The following is a 22409-nucleotide window of genomic DNA, read 5'->3' on the forward strand; positions in this document are numbered from 1 at the left end:
TCTAATATTTTCCCATTAAGTAGGACGCTGATTTGGGGATGAGAGATAAAATTCCTTATTTAGCATTTTTGCATCAATAATCCCAAACAATACTGGTCTGTGGATTTACATTCTAACTGCAATGTTATACTGCCTCATGGAGACAATCTAGAAGCTTTATGTCTTTTTTAAGCTCTGTAACAGTTTACACAGCATTGTAATAAAGCATTTTTAATAGTTTGATAGAATGCCTGTGTAAAATTGTCTGTAGCTAACAATTTTCTAGGGTTTACCCTAAGACATTTCTCTTTTCCTTCCATGAAAGTTCACTGTTAAGATAGCTCTATTTTCTCAAGTCAGTTTTGGTAAATTACATTTTCTTAGAAAATTATCCATTTCTTCCTGTTTTAGGCAAACAGGTTAAACCTAATCAAGACAATAAGGAGAGGGGGCACAGATACATAAAATACACAAACACAGAAGAAAAAAACCAGAATCTTTCAGAGACTGCTTCACCCAATTCCATGCAATTACATTTTAAAGCGTATTTGTCGTGAACGCTGTTAAGCAATCTTATAATTACAGAATACGTTGTGTTTTCTGGTCATCTTCTCTTCACGTTTGGGGAAAGTTATGCTAAAAAGCACGACCCACAGCCCCCACACTTCAAACAACACAGCAACAGTGCAGATGCAGAATAAGACAGGTGAGACCCCAGCCTCACGCGGGTCTCCCCTCCCCCACGCCATCATAACCAGGACAAAATACCAGGCGGCAACAGGTGAGATGGCAACCCCCAAAGAAACCGATGAACCAAAAATAGAGAACAGGTGACAATTATTTTTCTGAAGACAGAACCGTCTTCCCAAACAAAAAATTAAGTTCTTGAGTTCTTTTTTTGTTCTTCAGTTTGAAAAATCTGCTGGCAAGTCACAACAGGTCCAACTAAGAAAGGTCAAAATATATTTAGAACAATGAACTAAAACTCACCGTTTCCTGAAGCTGGTATAAAATAAACAAAGCTACCATGAGAAATGGAAGAAACTGCCCAAGTATTCTTATCTTTCAGCTATTGATTCCTCTATTAAGTATTTGTCACTTATCAAAAGCGACCAGATCTAGAAAGAATGGCTCACTGTGATCACTCGTAAAATGTGTAAATGTTAACATAAGCTAACGATTTATTAGAAACTTTTTTTAAAGATGCAGATTAATGGATAATTAACCAATTAGCTACTCATATATTCACACTGCCACTAAAGTCTGCGACTTCCAGTAATGAGAGAAAGTATCTTCAGTATTCAGGCAGTGGTTTCTAGTAGTACTGGAAGCCGAAGCATCTAGAGGAATACTTGTGTATCTTTGCGTACAAGTTTGCCTGTAGTTGTAGGATACATTTTTCAATGAGGAAATTTGAGATCAAAAAGAACGCGTATTACATTTTTACAGGTGCCAAAGTACCTCCCCAAATGATTGGTCCCACAAGTTACGAGCTAGCGTATCTTCATTCTGCGCCTCTACCTTCTGACGCCTGCCTATTTGATAGGGTTAAAGAGGCTACTCTATTTTCTTTTCATTTTCATTTTTGTTAGAAATAGCACGTTCGTGTACTTTTGTCCATTTTCTTATTACCTACCATCTTTTTCTTCTTGATTTATAAGTGGTTTTAAATTTCAAAATCAGGGGCACCTGGGTGGCTCAGTCGGCTTAAGCATCCGACTCTTGATTTGGGTTCAGATCATAATTTCCCAATTTGTGCCATCAAGCCCTGCGTCGGGCTCTGCACAGAGAGGAGCCTGCTTGGGATTCTCTCTCTCCCTCTCTCTCTGTACTCCCCCAGCCCCCACGTGCGTGCACTCTAAGTAAATAAACTTTAGAAAAAATAAATGAATTTTGAAGTCAGTTATTAAGACTGGTCATTCATTTGCAACTATTTCCCCACATTTCTGGTTTCTTTTGACATAGCTTGCAAGGTAACATTAATTCTTTAAATCAGACATTACTTTTTTAGAGCAGTAGGTTCACAGCAAAAGTGAGTACAATGAAGTACAAAGAACTCCCATACACCCATGTACACACACACGGACAAACTCCTCTGCCACGAGCACCTCGCACAATGGCTCATTCGTTGCCATCAAAGAAACGACGCCCACACACCGTTATCACCCAGAGCCTACAGTTTACACTCGGGTTTCATTGTTGGAGTTGTACATCCTATGGGTTTTAACAAGAATCTAACATATATTCACCATGTAATAATCTAAAAAATAAAAATCCCCTGTGCTCTGTCTATTCGTCTCTTCTTCCCCACGAGCCCCTTAGATATCACATATCTTTTTCTTGTCTCTACAATTCTCCCTTTTCCAGAACGTCATGGAGTTGCGATCATAAAGTATGTAGCCTTTACACTTTGGATTCTTTCACTTGCATTGCGAATTTAAGGTTCCTCTACATCTTTTCATGACTTGGTAGCCCATTACTTTTTAGCGCTGTGTAATACTCCTTTCTCTGGATGTACCACAGTCTGTTTATCCATTCACCTACTGAAGAACCTCTTAGTTATTTCCAAGTTCTGGCAATTGTGAATAAAGCTGCTATACACATCCATATGCATGTTTCTGTGTGTCCATACATTTTGAACTCTTTTGGGAAACACCATGGAGCGGGACTGCTGGATCATAAGGTAAGAGTATGTTTAGCTTTGTAAGAAGCTGCCACAGTGTGTCTTCCAAAGGGGTTGTCCCATTTTGCATTCCCACCAGCCGTGCATGAGAGTTCCTGGTGCTCCACACTGTCACCAGCGTTTGGCGTCACCAGTGTCTGGATTCTGGCCATTCTCATAGGTGTGTGGTAGTAACATTTTAAATTTTATTTATTTAAACTTGTCGATATTGTCTCTGATGGTTTTAAACCTTGTGTATTTCTCGTTCAGATTACTTAGGAAATTCCTCAGTGTCATGTACTAAAACTTAGAGGGTTTCATCTTTAACATTTAAGTGTTTGCTCCAAATGGAATTCATTTGGTATGAGATGAATTACATGTTCAAGGTTATCTTGCAATTTCTTTTGAGGAGTATTAGTTTGGATTTCTTTAGCAAAATTAATGGCTGAAGATATATTAGTAAGTTCAAGTGTATTAGTCAACCATAAATGAACAGATCTCAAATGAAAACAAAAAAATAGAATTAATCTTTCAAAAGGCATATACAAAAGGACAGTTAAAGGTCTTAAGGCCATTTCACCTGAATGTATTTGCTTTTATATTACAGTGAAAACCCTGAAGAGCTAAAATTATCTACTCTTCTGTTTTTACACCACACCTGCTGAAAAGCAAGCTTTAAAAGGACCTAATTTACTGAATACAGACCAATCACTTTCACAAACCTTTCAGGAAACTGGGAATCATGTCGGGGTAACTCCTTCAACCTTAGCTCTACACCACATTACCAAGCAAGTCGTACCTCAGCCATTAATCTCATTTCTCCCTATGTCAGCCCAGAGAAGTCTAGTGCAGCAGTCAAGAATGAGGTGTCTAGAATCTGACATCCTAGGTGCGTATTTCTCTCACTTTTTAGCTCTTTTTCTATGACGTTCACTGCAATGTTGTTTTATTTTTATTCTTTGTAAACACTGAACCTTTTAAAATTAAGAGAATAATTATTGCTGGATGATGTAAATTACATGGAATGTCTGTATTTTCTTTTTTTAACCTATCTTTAATTTTTTATAATGAACACCCACTTGCAGAATTCAAAATGTTGCAGCATAAGTTCATCTGTAAAATATTCTCCTGTATTTGACACAAAATGGTAGAGACACTAGATAAGGCAAAAAAAGAAAAAAGACCCTTGTAATATGTCAATTCCAGCTCAAAAATGTGCTTCTTTATTATGTTATATGCATTTTCAAGTTTTCAATGAGAATGAATTCTGTTTATGATGAGAATAAAGGTGCTTTTCTTTTGTTTTATTAATAACTTCTACAGGGTTTCCCTTATAATTAGAATGTAGAAGATGGAGAAAAACCCTGGATCCTAAATTAACCAGGAGAAAATACTGGAAACACACAAAAAATTATATTTTTCTTTAGAGCTACCAAAAAGCTGGAGATCTATTTATGAAGCCTAAGTGAACTAGTTTACAGAGGCGGATGAAGTCTTCCTATGTAAGCAGAGAGTAGGAACCATTTTCATCACTGAGAGCATCCGCCAAGTCGGGACACACACACACACACACACAGGACTGGGCTTGCCAAAGGAAAAACCCAGTAACATTTTAATGGCCACGCACAGGCAAATGGAATCTGAAAGACCAAGCACGGATGCAGTCCTCTTCGCCAGTCAGTGTTAACCCACAGGTCTTTAGCTGAGGACAGGGTAGCAGGGGGAGTTGTGGGCGGGGCTGGAAAGCAGTGAGAGGTCCTGCAGTCTTGCCACACTCCTATCTGAAAACCTGCCGAGGGAGGAGGCTGCCCCTACTTTCAAGCCTGTGGTGATCTGATTTGATTAAAACATTAAATCATCATGCATCCAACTCAACTCCTAATCATGTGGAAGAGATCAGCTCCTCAACTTAGCAACCAGAGAGAGAAAAGGGGAATGCTTTCCAAGGGAGAATGTGATCTACGGGACTCTCTAGTATTATTTCAGCATCCAATTAAAAGAACACATGAGACATACAAGATAGCAGGAAAGACTGACCCTTAATGAAAAGATAAAAAACAACAGAAGCAGACCTACATGTGAAGCAGATACTGGAATTACCAGATCAAGACTTTAAACTGGAAACTGTAAAACTGAAAAATAGATGATCTGAAATGAATTCACTGAATTGGCTTAACAGCAGACCAAAAGTTAGACCCTCTTATACACCACTTGACTCCCAACAAAGGTGCCAAGGTGAATCAATAGGAGAAAGAAATGTCTCTTCAACAAATGGCACCAGAATGACTGGACAAGTGTCCAGGGAAATGGAAGGGTGGGCAGAGATGGTAAATATGTAGGTAAACACAAAAAGTTACTTTTTAACCCTTTAAAGAAACCACCATCTCAAAGTCTAAAGCAAAAATAACACCCTTCGGGGATTATACACAAGTGTAAGTAAAATAAAGGACGACAGAAGCACAAATAACAGAGGTAGGTGAATGGAATTAGTGTTGTAAAATGCTTACCCTGCACAGGAAGCTGTAAAATATTACAACTTAACAATCTAAGGAGAAGGTGACCAAACTGGCACTGTAATCACTAGAACACTGAGAGAATACTACTAAGTGCTACTGTTAACAAGTCAAGAGAGTGAATAGAATGGATTCAAACATAAATATACTTGATGAATTTGAAAGAAGGCAGGCAAGTTATAAACAGAGGAACAAAAAACAGATGGGACAAATCGAAAAGAAACAGCAAACTGGTAACCCAAACCCAATGATAGTACTAATTACATGAAATAAAAAGAGAGTAAATATTCCAATTAAAAGACGAAGACTGACAGAGTAGGACATACAATGCTGTCCACAAGGGACACATTTTAAACACAACGATACAAACAAACTCAAAGGATGAAAAATCTACCATACAACCAATGAAATAAATAAGAAATGGTGATGTTAACAGGAGGCACATTTTATAATGAGGGTGAAATTCATCAGAAGGACATAATTTTAAATGTGCACCTGTCAATGACTGAGATTCAAAATACATGAAGCAAAAACTGACAGGCCTACGGGAAGAGAAGGGCAAATCCAATATCTGAGTTGGAGACATTAACGCTCCTCTCCATTACTGACAGTACAAGTAGAGAAAAATGAGAGGGGATTAGGAAGATCTAAACACCACCACTGAGCATGCCCGAAATGACGCAGAGAACATCACATGTGCAGAACAGACCTTCTTTTCAATTATACATGAAACTCTTATCTCTACAAATAAGCCACGCTGTGGCATAAAACAATTTTAGTAAATTTCCAAAGACTGAAATCGTGCATGTTCTTTTGGGCCGTAATAGAATTAAGTTAGAAATCTAGGAAGTATCTAGAAAACTCCCACAATTCTAAAAAACCAGAGTTTAAAGAGAGTTCAATTTTGCTCTAAATTGGGGTCATGCGTCAGTCAGAACTCACTACAGTGCTGAGAGAGGAGTAGATAGCGGGTAGAAGCCTGGTGGTTGAACCAACTTTTAACACCTCATGAATCAAGTATGTACACTGTCATTACGAGAAATAACTTACATGTATCATTTGCAAAAAGTACCATCTCCCCACTGTAACGGAATTAGAAATATTAGCCTCGGTTCAAAGCAAGACCCCGAAACACTGAATCCGTTGTAATTGATTTCACTTCTCTCCTTCTCAAACTGGACCTTTATCATAACCAATGATTATCTGCACCTCATCGCTCCTCCCCTGTGTCAGCCCTATGATCAAATAGGGACTCATGCACTCACTGGAATCCTTGTGACCTTCTGTGTCTGGCTTCTTTCACTTAATATAACGCTTCCAAGGTTCATCTTCGTTGTATCATGGATCAGTACATCATTCTTTTATACGGTTGAATAATATTTCACCATACAGACACACCTCATTTAATTTATCCATTCATCATTTGATGGACAATTGGGCGGCCTCCACTTTTGCACTACTATGCGTAATACCTAAGTGAACATTTGTGCGCAAGTTTAGTGTGGATGTGTTTTCAATTTTCTTGGGTATATACCTAGGAGTGAAATTGCTGGGTCATATTGTTATTCTACATTTAACTTTTTAAAGAACAACAAACTTTTCCAAAGCAACCAAACCACTTTACATTCCCACCAGCAACAAATGAAGACTCCCGACTTGTCCGAATCCTCACCAACACTTGTTATCGTCTCTTTCTGATTTAGCCAATGTAATGGTGTGAAGTGGGATGGTACCGTGCTGTTGATTTGCATGTCCCTGATGACTAATGATGTTGAGCATCTTTTCCTGGCATTCACTTTTCAATGTCACAGTGGCAGTTGTCCATCATGGGGCAAAAAGGAACACGACCGGTTCAAGAATACAGATCTTTGGCATACAGGCGTGACAGGAAGATGTATTTGGAAAGCCAAATAACGTGTGCAGTAAGACAGTGTGCATTAAGATGCACTGTTATTTCCAGTGGTAATTAGATTATCTACATTTCTTGGTTATCTACTACTCTGAACAGTTACAAGTATGATCTGCTACAGGAGAAGCTTCTTCATCTGGGAGTCTAAATAATGGAAAGATGTGAACAACAGAATCATTGTGAAAGCCAGTCCCCAGCCCCCCACTCCCGTCAATGCTAATTCATGTAAAAATAACTTAGATTATCATAACTACAGAATGCTTTAGTATAAACTGTGTAGAAAAACTGATGGTGTAATTTGACAGGCTGTGATACTAAAGTATCCAATCCTTAAGACTGCAGACAGGGAGAAACAGAGGAAATCAGACAATTACCATCTCACCACAACTACCTCACTGGCAACCTAATTAGTTCTGATGGATTACACATTTTATTGCAGAAGAACTGTTTTAAGGCTTTGACATGTAATATTTATTACATGCTGAAACTTTTTCTCCACTGCATCTGGAGCGGAGAGCTAAAAATTAAGAATTAACTGAATCTGGTCAGGTACAAGGTGTTTTGTGGAAACAACCTACTATCATTCAGAACTCACTATTAAGTTAAAGGAGCACAATGGGGCACCTGGGTGGCTCAGTCGGGTAAGTGTCCAACTTCGGCTCAGGTCACAGTCTCACAGTTCACGAGTTTGAGCCCCACTTCGGGCTCTGTGCTGACAGCTCAGACCTTGGAGCCTGCTTCGGATTCTGTCTCCCTCGCTCTGCCCCTCCCCCACTCATGCTCGCTCGCTCTCAAAAATAAACATTTTAAAAACTTAAAAAAAAAAAATGGAGTACTGAAAAGCTGATCCTCATCCCCCATCTGCAAATTCCTCAGAAAATCTGTTACTGGGTTCATTATGGTTTTTCATCACAAACACGTTTTTTCATCGGGTAACTAAAACTTTAAACAGAAGTACAGAATACTTAAAAAGAAAAGTATTTGAGGGTTTCTAAATTTTCATTCAATCTAAGGAGAGAAACCGGTAACAATTATTCTGCACAGCAGCATGTGTTAATTTTTCATTGACAAGAGGGCCCTCCCTTCAATGGTTCAAATATGATTGTATCAATATAGAAGGTTCTTTTTTTGATGCATATCCCCACTTCTCTAAATTTAAGAGTTATAAGTAAGGGGCACCTGGGTGGCTCAGTTGGTGAAGCATCCAACTTCGGCTCAGGTTGGGATCTCACTATTCATGAGTTCAAGCCCCTCATCGGGCTCTGTGCTGATGGCTCAGAGCCTGAAGCCTGCTTCAAATTCTGTGTCTCCCTTTTTCTCTGCCCCTGCCCCACCTGTGCTCTGTTTCTCTCTCAAAAGTAAACATTAAAAAAAAAAAAAAGAGCTGTAAATAATTCTTGTGGATTCCAAACAGGACAAAAACACATTATCTCATTGTTGAGGAATTTTGAAAGGTAAGTTTTACCTGTATCCATACTTTGGTTCAACTGTTGATCACTCGTTTCTCCATCCTCACTGATATATCCAGGAGGTGGCGTTTCTACAAAAGTTCAGAACAAATCAAGCACAGTTGCAATTTCATCTCACCACCTTTGTCCTACTACCAAAGATAACTAAAGAATCACTCTGAATATTATATAACATTATTATAAAAAGCAATATTTGGGACTAAGGGCTTAAAATTCAGGTTTTGATCCAAATCTTATAGGTGAATCCTTAAAGCCTACTTGTAATATGATCAAGCTCTCTAGGCATATTTTCTTAGCTATTATTTACATATCTGGCTCATTCCCATATGTATATTTTCTGGGGCAAGAGCCAAAAATAGAACTTCAAAGATGCCTCAGTACTGAATCAGTATGCTTCAAAGACATTAGTACCTACAATTTTTTTTTTTTTAAACTAATGGCCATCATCGATGGGTTACACCTAAGAAGTGATTAAAGGACACACCACACGTATGAAATTTCAGATTACAAAGTACTACGGGCTCACATTAGGTTCTATGGGTAAAATAGGGTAATATGGTTCAGGCCTGGTCTCGCTTGAGTTTCACCTACAAAGTATACTTCTCCAGGGATTTCTAACCAGTAAATCCTGAGTGTTTGAAGCAGAAATTTAAATCCAAACAGACTACTGCACAAACCTGAGGTAAAATACTCCCTGAAGGTAAGAAAAGTAAGATTCTAATGTGCCATTTCCAAGATGCTTTATGAACAAGATGTTTACATTCAGGAGGCATCTGAATAGCTGAATAGGCTTCGTGTAAGATAAATACATTTCTATAATTTTACCAACTATAATTTCAAGGAGGAAAACTAAGTTTAAGGGATTATCAACAGTTTAACATTTAGATGGCTGGATAGTTTTAAGCAATTCAAGATAATGTAATTATCAAAAGGGAGAGGGAGAAAATGTGGGTTAAAGGGCTTCTTTGTTTAACCCTTTACACTCTCCCTTCAACACGCTAACTGCAAATCTGAAGTTTCAAACTCTTCATTAAGTGTCAATACCTTAAAAGTGTTACTGATGAAATTCTCAGAATAAAATACCTTCAAATGCTCAAGCAATAAAGAACACAAAAATAAGACTAATGCACATCAATATGCACTACCTTAAAGGTTAAAGCTAATAAAATTAAACAGAGCTACGCTTTGCCAGTTTAACCATCCATGTCTCAAAGGTCTAAACAGGAAGAAATACAGAACTTTTAAATACTTTATCCTGTTTTGCTTTTCTCCATTATTATGTATAAAATAATAAATAATAAAGCTATTATCATTTTGGAGAAAATACTAAAATTTCCTTTGAAGTGGAACAAAAAGTGAACCCTTAACTTTCACTGTCAGCTGGAGCTGGGTAAAGCCCCATTGTTCAGAAAGGCAAATAGGTGTGATCCACTTTTGATTTGCTACTTTGTAAAATAAACCAAATCTAAACAAAGAAAGAAAGGAAAATAAACCCAAGCATCTCCACAAGGAAAAACCACTAAGCGTTTTGATTAACAGCCTTCCAAATAATTACCGGGTAGGTGTCTTACAAGACTGTATGCTTACGTCTCGGTTTCCTAGTATTGTTGAATAATACAAATTCCCACATCAAAGACTTAAAATGTGCCCCCCACACCACACACAACCATGTCCGGCCAAGTCTTCCCTGGCGAGTGACCTGTTTCAGTCCTGCCCTCCCCTGCTGGTCCTCGCATTCCACCAGGCTCTAGGCCCTGCCCTCTTAACTTCTCAAAAAGTGTGTTTCCTAGCAACCTAAAAAGCAGTCTTAAGCCCTCTTTTGGAACAAAATAATTGTAAAAAAAAAAAATTACGCACATTAAAACAATCAGGAAACACTGTCTACCTTAAATTTAGCTATTTTTAAAAATCCTTTTTATGTCTTTAAATTGTCAACGAACAAGCATTTCTTCCATGAGACATATTAAAGAGATCTTTTTTTAAATGTACTGGAAACTAACTTCCTTATGTATTTTCTGTTGTATACTGAAAATAAGAGTGGAATGGAGACGCTGTTACAAGAGGAGAAGAAAAATGAGACACTAAAATATCCAACGGATAGCTTCATCCCCATTTGAATATGGTACCTTTAATTTCTGCTGGGGGGGGGAACCCCAAAAAACAAAAAAGGGAAACACAAAGTAAGAAAGTAAGAAAATATTAGTTGTTCTCCTAAAAGAACAGTGAAAACTAAAAGTGCGTTGTGGTGTATTACTAGGTCACGTACTACAATAATCTGAGCAGGATTTGAGAACCATGTAGTTAAATTCATTCACTTCCCAGCAGAGGTGACTGGGGCCCAGATGAAAAAGAACCGAATTAGAGGATTTATGATTTTCAGTACAGCAGTGTTGCTACATCTGTAGGAACTCAAAATATTTTATCTTCTATAGGCATAGTACATTTCTCTTTAACATTATCGAGCTATCTATGAAAATGATTATTTGGGTGGTTTTTAGTTACACTTGCTTCAAGAATACCTTTTTCCTGAACAAGTTATTTTGCTTACATTCTGCATCTCTCTTAGCTTCAACAACTAAGACAAACTTACTAAGATCTTTTCTTTTCTGCTTCTCACAGTACTTTGATTAAAGCCACTGCAAAAGAAAATGAAATATAAAGTAAAACTTTTCTCCAGACAAAAGTATTTAAAGTACGAGGCTTATACATTTCACAAAATAATCAACCAACAAAGCAGATTTTCCTATTCAAAATCCAGAAGCATTTTTTTTTAAGTCAAATCACAATTTACTAGTATGTGAATGTTTATGAACAAAATCTGTTTATCCCAATTTTCAGGAGATTCAGAAGGTGAAAATACCTGGGATGTAATTACTCTGTGGCTCAATTCCCGCTGGGAAATTAGTGTTTTCTGGAATGGAGTGGGTGTAATCATCCAGGGGAGGCAGTTCGGTCAGGATCTCGGTGTGCCGTGGCACCAATACCGGAGGCAAAACTGAAAGAGTAAAAGGAACCCAGGTTAATGGCAAAGAGCACAGGATGGGCACCAGGGAAGGGGGACAGACCAGACCTTTATTAAAAAAATTCACACACACAAAAAAGTAGCCTGCTTCATTTTTAAAATTTAGGGTCCATCCATTTGGCCTTATATCAGTTCCTAAGAAATTGACAAATCTGATTGGTCTTAATTTGCCATGGAGTCCAGAATCTAAATTTCCAAGTTTCAATTTATCCTGTACCTTGAGGAACAAGGACATTCTGGTAATACTATAATGTTACCGTAAGAGTTCATATATCCCCACTGGAAAAGTTGCAGGAAGATCTGTGAAGTCGGATTTAGGCCATTTCTAGAAACATAGCTGTACTGAAATTGAAAATTTAAAAACTTTCAAGTATGCAGCTAACTAAGTAAACTAAAAGTCTTGCTGTGGATTTCACAATCTGCTTAGATACAGATGATACCATTAAAGTGCTTCAAAGAAAATACTAAAGAATAAAATGACTGAAAACAGCTCAGGCAGCAGACAGGTACAGAGGTGTATCAGTTTAGTTCCAACCAGACTGTGAATCCGGAGATTAGAACTTCCTGAATAGGGGCTCCTGGGTGGCTCAGTCGGTTAAGCATCAGACTTCAGCTCAGGTCTTGATCTCACAGTTCGTGGGTTCGAGGCCTGCGTCAGGCTCTGTGCTGACAGCTCAGAGCCTGGAGCCTGCTTCAGATTCTGTGTCTCCCTCTCTCTCTCTGCCCCTCCCTCCCTCATAATCCCATGCACGCGCACTCTCTCTCTCTCAAAAAAAATAAACATTACAAAAAAAAAAAAGAATTTTCTGGATATGTAATTTTGAGGTCAAATAGTATGCTATCCCAAGAAACTGACATCTCTTATCCTCTCAAGTTTATTTTCCCATATTTAAAACGTTTTAAAAGTAGTTTTAATTATTACCAAATAATACACTAAATTTCAGGTAATTTATTGCAATTTTACACCAAGATTTCCCAGGGGCAATTACATAGCAGTGCCTCATTTACTTAAGTTCAAGCATTTAATTTAAAACAAGGAAACAAATCTAATTTTTCTACCTGGTGTTTCAACTCTCTGGTAGTGGTAAGGGTTTACACATACTTCATCCTTTTTAAGATTGAAAGCATATTCGCAGTTTTCAATGGCTTTGAGTTCATGGTGACTGTGAAGGTCAGGCCAACGCCACAATCGGCAATATATCACATGTGGCAGTCCTTTTCGATGAGACACCTGCAGACGGCCATCCAGAGACCTGTCGAGAAGCAAGGGGAAAGAAACGTGGGAACTTTAAAAAAAAAAAAAAAACAGGCGCAGCTGACTGGGCTAAATTAATACAGTACGAGCATAAAGAAAGGAATGACAGACATTTAGTTAGTTTTAGTGAGTACAAGGAAGAAAAATGTACTATTTAATGGGTCGGATATAAAAGCAAGCAGCACCACGCTACAGATGTTTCTCATAAATAGGCTACGTAAATGACTCAGATGTCAATGAATGGCTAACCACTTGGGAAGAAATTGAGTTTTTTAAAAAAAGGATCATAGAGTCTGCTCGAAAAACTTTTTGTCAACTTCTATCTTGAGTAAATCAAACTCTTATTTAGGGATGCTTTGAAGGGCATTGATACTGTAGGTGACTGAGTTATCAAAAAAAAGGAACTAGTGTGAGGAATGGGAAGTACCAACAATGATGTAAAGTAACTTACTCAATCTAATGTAACTCATTACCCAGTTGTGACTGTTTTGAGGACCGAGGTATATTCCTACAGCTCACACATAAATGCAGATGGTGATGAGTATGATGAGATGAAATGGACATATACCAAAATGCTCAAAAAGAGAATAAGGTGACTTTAAAAAAAAGAGAACATAAAAATGAGTTAGCCTAGCGTGAACTGTGATCGGAGGGGCTTGGTAAATAACTACGTACTTATTAGTATAAAGAAGATGAGTTTAGATGATAGCAAGAAATTTAGCAAAAACTGGTTAGGTATCTACTTGAAAATTAGGCCAACAACAGATTATAATCTAGTCTCAAAATCAAATGAGAATAGAGTTATTATCGAAGTTCCTATTCTTTAGGGGATGCAGTAATTTAAAGAAGATTCAAAAGTAGAATTTCATTGATCAAAACAGCAGCGGACACATTTAATATATCATTAATACTGGCAAGCAGGTATTTTAAATGCCATGCCTTATTTACATTAAGGAAACATCCTAGGCAAAATGATACTGAGCAACCCCTTACAGGTCTTCCAAAACAGCCCCCCCGCCCCAAGATTGCTAGGATTCCATAGAGGGCAGAATATTCACCTGGTTTGTTCAGAGAAGCTGTAAAGGCCTGCTGTATCCCACTGATCTATCGTATTTGGTGTACTCAGTCCCCAAATTTCAGAGCAAGTGCTGTGCATAAATTGAAAAACAAAAAATTGATGTGAACATGGAAGCATGGTTATTCAAAATACCATGATGTAAAACATGGAAAATGTACAGAATACTTCCTTCACCCAGAAAATATATATACATTGCTTCACTTTTTCACGGGCTTTTAGTGCTGGTTTCTATATTTTCTATATGAAGGAAGCCAATAAAATGGAACATGTGACTCCAGATAAGTTATGATTATGTTTTAAAAATGTGAACACCAATGCTCTCTAGCTTAATGAAATCATACCTATAATGCCCCTTCCAATTTCCACTACTCACAGCAAAAGACCTAATACCTATGCCACCAGCCTTACTAACAGTGCGTCGTTTTATAATCTAGTTTAAAAACTTAGCTAAAAATGGATGTCGACTGGTCTTTTTAATACAGGAAAAATTTCACTTAAATTAGATACATACCCAAAGTTATATTTTCACATTATTTGTTTGAGAAACTCACACGTTCAGTTCTACTGGAAGTTATTACTGCTCTTATTGCTACGATGGAGAAGGAAGTGCATTTTGAAGTCATTCTAACAGAGCGTAACCACCTTAAAAGTTCTGAGAAACTGCTGTGAGGATACGTCAAAGTACCAAATTCTAAAATGGCAGGATGAATATAAAAGATGTGCTGTGTCTCGTTTTCAAAAATCAATGCACCTGAAAGACACAGACCAGAAAGGTCTCAAACTTTTTCTTCCACATCTCCTTCCAGAACATCGGCATGCCCAGAGATAACTCTCCCTATTTTCCCTGCCACAATTTCAAAGTAACTTCTTATCTGTGGGAGGAGGGAAGGAGACCTTCAAAGGCAGTCTGGAATGGGAACTTGTGCCTGTCAACGTGTCTCAGGTCAGAAGCTGTACTTAACAATCAGAGTCAAAAGGTAATTTCTGAAACAAACTCAAACTCCATTTCTCTCATATTACAAAATCATCAAAATTTCAAAGAGGAGGAAGAATCGTTTCAAAACAATATTTGAAAATAAAATCAAACAACTGATTAAACTCCAGGTGCACACACTGCTAAAGAGCTAACTGAATCAACATTTCAAAGGACAATGGTGAGAAGTAACGTCTTCCTGTGGCCCGAAAACACACATCCCGGCTGCTGGGCTGCAGATCCCGGCTGCTGGGCTCCGGGGCTCCAGGGCCTCTCCCAGGGCCTCCAGACACTTTTCAGGCCATGACTTGGGGGCCACAGCAACTATACTGGTTTTACAAATGCATTTTTTGATACTCCCCAGCACCCTTTTAAGATACTTAACAGATTCTCTCGCTTTTCAGGCTTCAGAAATCGATCTTTCATTTTCCAAAAGACAAAAGTCAGAAAAAGCCAAGAAACTGGAAAATAATTTAATCTTTTTCCCCCAAAGACGTACTGACTATAAATAAAACCCATGACCACACATGGTTCTTCTAAGATATTTATCAAGTGTCTACTGAGAACATATAGCACCATGTAGCTTAAATCACGAACAAAATCACCTACGTTCTAGAGTGTTACGAATCTGAATTTAAATCTCAGAAAGAAAGGTATACCGCTTACTCTTCAGCCTTTGAAAATAATCCAAGGAAAATTATTAACAAGAGATTAGATTCAGAGGCAACTCTGCTCCTATGAGAGAATGAAGATTTCACTAAAGTAATTCTGACACTGACACAGAACCAGAATCTAAAAGAGAGAAAAGCTTAAGTTGTGCTTTTATTCAAGCCTTGAAATAAATCAGAAAATAATCAACATTATGTTCAGAACATGCAATCAATCAACAGGCAGGCCAACCTAGATCCCAAGCCTAACTCTGCCACTTTCCAACTTGCATATTAAGGTATATTTAAGCCTCAGTTCTACTGTTTATGGTAACATCTCTCTCCACAATTGGAAGGTTTACTTAAAAATAATAAATCTCCTTCTAGCTAGCAAAATTTTTGCTTGTTTATATAAGAAAAAGTATTTTTTAAAAGCATCAATTTATAACAAAACACAAAAGCACCTGGAATAAACGTAAGTACAAATGTGGCAAAACTATACAAAGAAACATTTTCATTATTACTGAAGAACACAAAGGAAACTAAGCAAAGAGAAAAACGCGTATCTTCCTATTCAGGAAGACAACATCATAGTGACATCAATTCTGCCGAATTTATTATTTGATACAATCTCACTAAAAAGCTCAGACAAAATTACTCCAAATATAACATACCAAAATAAGTAAGAATGATCAGGAAACCTTTAACAAAGAAGAGTAGAGAACTCTGAAACACAATATAAATTCTCAATGGAAACTGTACACAATTAGCAAAAGAGTACACGAATAAAACAAAATAGAGGTTCTGTCTGTAGAGTAGCCTTAATTAGGCAAACCCTCCTTCAGACAATAATGACAGCCTCTGAACAAAATATAATAAAATCAACCATTTGAAAATGGTAGAGAGGGACCAAAAGGACAACATCAAAGGGAAGTCAAACCTTTGCGAGAGGGGAAAGTGAATGAGATGCATTTATGTGGCCCTGTATCCAAGGATAGCCCCACAGTCTAAGCTAGGCAGGGCAACTAGACCTTAAGCAGAAAACCACAGTTTTACTGACTTGCACAAATAATCAGAGAATGGATCTGGGGCTGCCAGAGAGGCTGAAAAAAGAAGAGGAAAAATCCTATAAAGAAGGAGTCATGCGGGGGGGGGGGGGGGGGGGGGGATCAAAATATGAATGTGAACTCTGCCCAAATCCTCGACTGATTTGTCAACTATATACATGGGGGAGACTATGTGGCCTGCCGAAAACCTGCATCTGGAAGTCCGGAAACACCAAGTGCTAAAATCTCAACTGTTGCTTTTACATCAGAGGCAGACAGTCTGGAATATGAGGCCGACCAAAACTATCTGCTAGAACAAAAATCAAAACTCTTCAGAGGAAGATAACAAAATTTAGTCTCTACAGTATTTCATCCCAAATATCCAGTATAAAAAGCACAAATTACTAAACATATGAAGAAATAGGAAAATGTTACCCCTAGTCAAGAGAAAGAATAGCCAATAGAAATAGATCCTCAAAATCCTAAAAGACCAGGATTTTAAAGTAACTACTGTGAACATGTTCACAGACTTAATGAACAGACAGGAATCTCGCTTGGTGATGAAAACTATCAAAATGAATCAAAAGGCAATTCTAGAACTGAAAACTACAAAATCAAAAATAAAAAATGAACCTGATGGTTGGAGAAGACACAACAGTCAATTTGAAGATGAGTCAATAGAAATTGTCAAAGCAGAAGAACCAAAATAAAAAAGACTGAATAACAAAAAGGATAGTCTCAATAACATGTGCAGTTCTGAGAGGAAACAAGAAAAACCGGAAAAAATACCTGAAATGATAATGCCTAAAACATCTTCAACTTCAGTGAAAAATTAAACTGATACTTCTAAGAAATTCAGTGAATAACAAGCAGTTTAACTACAAAGAAAATCACACTTGGGCACATCACTGTCGAAATACTTAAAAGATAAAAAGAAAATCTTCAAAGTGGTAAGAATTACAAAACTCTTGGCACAAGGACTCCATCTAAACTCCTGCACTAAGACACTTAACTAAGCTCTAGCAAGTCCCTCATAGGACCCAGACCCTTTTGAGCTCCTGTTTGGAAAAGGTCAAGGCGGCCAAAAGAAGTTACCATTTGTTCCAACCAACACTTGTCCATAGGCCCCTGACTTCCTTTCCTTAGAGCATTTATTTTAAAAACTTGCACTTGTCAATCCTTTTCCTGTCTCTTTGAGATGTATTAAGTGTCTCCTACAACTCAGGAGTGTCTTTCTCAAGGACCTGAAATCCATTCCTTTGAAATGTAATCAGTCACCAGAAAGGACAAGGCCTCTGTATCCCAGGCTACCCTCAGAGAGAGGGTAGAAGCCTAACTTGAGAAATGCCATTTAGCAGACACAGACGGCCACACTGACACTGACCAACCAACCCACTAACCCATTTTTTTTTTTTTTTTTTTTTTTGGTAACTTTTCAGTTCCCTAACTCCGTTCAAGCCTCTATTCATTCCCGCTGCCTACTCTCCTGTTCTCCCAGTCACCTCTGTGCAAATCAAAACTGAGCTCAGCTCTTCTCCTACTATTGTGATTACTAAATAAAATCTGTTTTTACCACCTTGAAACAGTATCTGGCTTTAACTCTGACAGCAGCTGGAGTAGAACAATCCACATACACAGAGCCATGAGCACATGAGTAACAATTTCTCATCAGAAACAGAAGCCAAAAGACAATGGGACATCTTTAAAGAGCTGAACAGAAAAACAAACTCAACCTAAAATCTATACCCCACAAAAATATTCTTCATATAGTAAGCCAAAACAAAAATATGTTCAGGTAAACAAAAATTGAGAACTCATTTGTAGCAGACTTTGCCCAAAGAAATGCTAAAGGAAAGTTCTTCAGGATAAAGAGAAACAGCAACAGATGAAAACTCTCAATCACTGAGAAAAATTAAGAGAACGAGAAAGTATTAAGTATGCAGAAAAATGTAAAAGACGATTATTTTTCTCTTAATTTCTACAAAAAGGAGATGACTGGTTACAGCAAAAATTGTAACTCTAAAAGTATGTGGATGCAATTTGTAGGACAACAGCAACAGAAACAAAAGGATGTGTTAAAAACAGCTATACTGTCACAAAGCTAAGGATTCATACTGTCATTGGGAAAGCAACCCTTGCCCCTGAAAAGGGGAAGAGACAGAGAAAAAATGCATACAGAAAATTAAAATGAAACACTAAAAAATAATTAACCTCAAAGGAAGGAAGGAAGAAAAGACGACCAGATGATAATAGAAAACAAAGAATAAAGTGTAATGGGTAAAAGGGTAAATCCAACCGCATCAGTAACAATACATAAATACACCACATATTCCAATAAGCAGCAGACACTTGTCAGAATGAATACAAGATATAAAATATCTACAAAAAAGATGTATACCGATAAGCTGAAAATATCAGAATGGAAATACACAATTCATGCAAGCAATAAGCTTAATAAAACATAATATCAGAAATATAAGACTTTAACACTAAGAATATTATCAGAGATGACAACATATTTCATAACAAGGTCAATTCATAAGACGACATTAACAATCCTATGTGCATCTAAGAATACAGTGTTAGGGGCGCCTGGGTGGCTCAGTCAGTTAAGTGTCCGACTTGGTTTTGGCTCAGGTCATGATCTCATGACTTCATGGGTTTGAGCCCCAGATTGGGCTCTGCACTGGCAGAGTGGAGCCTGCTTGGTATTCTCTCTCTCTCTCCTCTCTCTCTGCCCCTCCCCCACTTGTGCCCTCTCTAAATATAAATACAAATACAAATATAAATACAGTTTTAAAATGCATGAAACAAAAACTAACAGACCTAAAGGAAGAAATGAACACATCGACAATCAGAAATTTCAGTAACTCTTTGGATAGGCTGCCAAAAAGAAAAAAAAAAAAAGCCATATATCACAGAAGAGCTGCACAATCCTATCAACCAACCATTTGATCTAAGTGACATGTACAGAATCCTTTTCAAGTGTACAGGGAACAATAAGAAAAAGAGATTGTATGCTAGGGCCATAAAAAAAAGGTCAATTAGGGGCACGGAGGTGGCTCAGTCGGTTAAGCAGCTGACTCTTGACTTTGGCTCAGGTGGTGATCTCACAGTCATGAGACTGAGTCCCAAGTTGGGCTCCATGCTGGGTGTGGAGCCTGTGTAAAATTCTCTCCCTTCTCTCCCTCTGCCCCTCCCCTGCTTGCTGCACACTCGCTCTTTCAAAAAAATTTTTGAAAGGTCAATTAATTTGGAAATTAACAACACACTTCTAAATAACCCATGGGTCAAAGAAGAAATCACAAAATAAATTAGAAAATACATGACAATGAATCTACAGTATAAGAAATTGGAGAGGGGGTGCTAAATCTAAAGTAATGATTAAAGGGAAACTTACTGCTTAAAAACTATGTTAGAAGGAAGAAATACTTTAATGACGTAATCAATGATGATATAGTTCTAATCAGCACTGTACTGGAGGTCTTAGCCAGTGCAATACGGCAAGAAAAGGTAAAAACAATATACTGGAAGGGAAGAAATAAAACCACTTTTTTTTAAAGCCAAATTCAAAGAAACAGAGAGCAGAATGTTGGTTACCAGGGGCTGGAAAGTGGGAAAAATGGGGATATGCTGGTCAAAGGATACAAACTTTCAGCTATAAGATGAATAAATTCTGCGGATCTAATGTACAGCATGGTGACTATACTTAACAATACTGTACTATATATTGGAAAACTGTTAAGAGAACAGATCTTACAAAGTTCTCTCTCCCTCCACAAAAAAAGGTAATGTGAGGGGATGGAAGTGTTAGCTAACTTTATTGAGGTAATCATTTTGCAGTAAATGTGCATCAAACTATCACACTGTAAACCTTAAACTTACATGTTATATGGCAATAATCTCAAGAAAGTTGGAACAGAAACCCTGCTTTTGTGGACAATAATATAATTATTTATATAGAAAATCTCTGAAGCAACTTCTAGAACTCATTAGTAAATTTAGCAATGCTACAGAATATAAGGGCAACTTATAAAAATCCATTATATTTCTATATGCTAGCAATAAACAATTTGAAAATTAAAAAATTTAATTCCATTTATGATAGTGTCAAAAACCAAAATATTTAGGGGCGCCTGGGTGGCGCAGTCGGTTAAGCGTCCGACTTCAGCCAGGTCACGATCTCGCGCTCCGTGAGTTCGAGCCCCGCATCGGGCTCTGGGCTGATGGCTCAGAGCCTGGAGCCTGTTTCCGATTCTGTGTCTCCCTCTCTCTCTGCCCCTCCCCCGTTCATGCTCTGTCTCTCTCTGTCCCAAAAATAAATAAACGTTGAAAAAAAAAAAAAAAAAATTTAAAAACCAAAATATTTAGACAAAAGGTTTAATGCAAGATATATAAGGCCTGTACACTAACATCTAAAAACTTTAAAGAAACCTAAGTATACAAAGACCTACCCTGTCTCTAAAGATCAAATGACCCAATATTAAGATGTCTATTTTCCCTAATTCCCTGATAATATTGGTCTATGTTTTTTCAAATCCATCCCAATCACGATTTCAGCAAGATACTTTTATAACAATTGACAAGCTGATCAGAAGTGCAAAGGATCTCGAATAGCAAAACAATCCTGAAAAAGAATTACTGATACAACATGGATGAGATATATTTATCTCGGGAAGACTTAGTTGGCTGAAAGAAGATGAACATAAAAGACTAGACACTGAATGATTCCATTCACATGAAGTTCTAGAAGGGGGGAAAAAACCAAACTGAAAGTAAAAAAAAAAAAAAAAAAAAAAAATTCAAATAGTGGTTGCCTCAGAAAAACCACTGGGAAAGAGTATGACAGAATGTTCTGGGTGATGAAAATATTCTTTTTATCTTGATACCCTGTACATGCATTTGTCAAATCTAATCTTATTTAGCACTTATGATTTATGTACTTTGCCATTCGAAAACTGAACCTACAAAAACAACAACAAACCAAAGAAAAATGCCAAAAGAACTCAATGAAACTCAAAATGGAAAGTAGCAACACACAAATATTCATACAGTAATTTAGTATATGATAAAGCTCTCTATGAACTGACAGGGAAAACTCTCTAAAATATCATACATATTAAGTGCAAAAAGCAAATACAGTATGTATAGTAAGGTATCTGTTAAAAAAAAAAAGGACAAATAAAAATATCTATAAGTATTTGTGTACACATACAGGAAACACACACACACACACACACACGAACAGAGGTTATCTGAGGTGAGAAGGAAGGCTTTTCAATGTTTGCTGTTTGTAGGTATGCATGCATGTATGTATATGTATAAATGTATACGAATTTTTAAACCACTGAATATACTGCCTTTTATGATGAAACAAATGAAACAAAAGAAAATACTGCCACAGAATTAAATGCAAGTCAAGTCATCTTGACATTTCTATAAAAAGATCTGCTTCTAACCTTAGTTAACTAAGCGTAAGTACAGATTGTTATTTCCTATTCTGTGTCATTTCAGCTCACTTTGGGCATCGCTGCAGGAGACGATAAAGTGCCAGCTGGAGCCCTGTTGATTCTCTTCTGGCACAATGTCTTCTCTCTCTAACACGGACCTTTGGAACCCATTTTCTTCTACATGCATTTATATCAACAGCCCCTTCCTAGCCTCCTTTTGACTTCACTATTAATTCTTTTGGTTTGCCTACCAAACCAGGTCAATTTTTAAGACCAACCGGAGTCTAGGGGATTTAAGTCAGGCAAGTTTTAATCACCCCCTCTTCCTTAAACATTGGTTCTTTATAACCACATGTTATTTTTGCCCATAAGACCCTGAGCTCCCAAAGATCTCTGCATACCTACC

General features: G+C 37.5%; 1 protein-coding gene across 5 annotated transcripts in view; it reads right to left on the reverse strand.

Moving 5' to 3' along the window:
* Positions 1-22409, reverse strand: part of SMAD2 (SMAD family member 2) — an 83992-nt gene that overhangs the window by 18669 nt on the left and 42914 nt on the right. For 4 of the 5 annotated variants that reach the window (XM_086682911.1, XM_086682913.1, XM_086682914.1 and 1 more), the window contains 4 exons: positions 13868-13957; positions 12614-12807; positions 11393-11527; positions 8529-8603 (listed from right to left, as the gene is read on the reverse strand). In XM_086682911.1, coding sequence (XP_086539037.1) covers positions 8529-8603; positions 11393-11527; positions 12614-12807; positions 13868-13957 — 494 coding nt within the window. The remainder of the gene's footprint in view (positions 1-8528; positions 8604-11392; positions 11528-12613; positions 12808-13867; positions 13958-22409) is intronic. The other variant, XM_086682915.1, reaches the window with a different exon arrangement.

This window comes from Puma concolor, chromosome D3 (assembly GCF_028749965.1).
Source record: "Puma concolor isolate L17-30 chromosome D3, mPumCon1.1.hap2, whole genome shotgun sequence".
NCBI classification, from domain to species: Eukaryota; Metazoa; Chordata; class Mammalia; order Carnivora; family Felidae; genus Puma; species Puma concolor.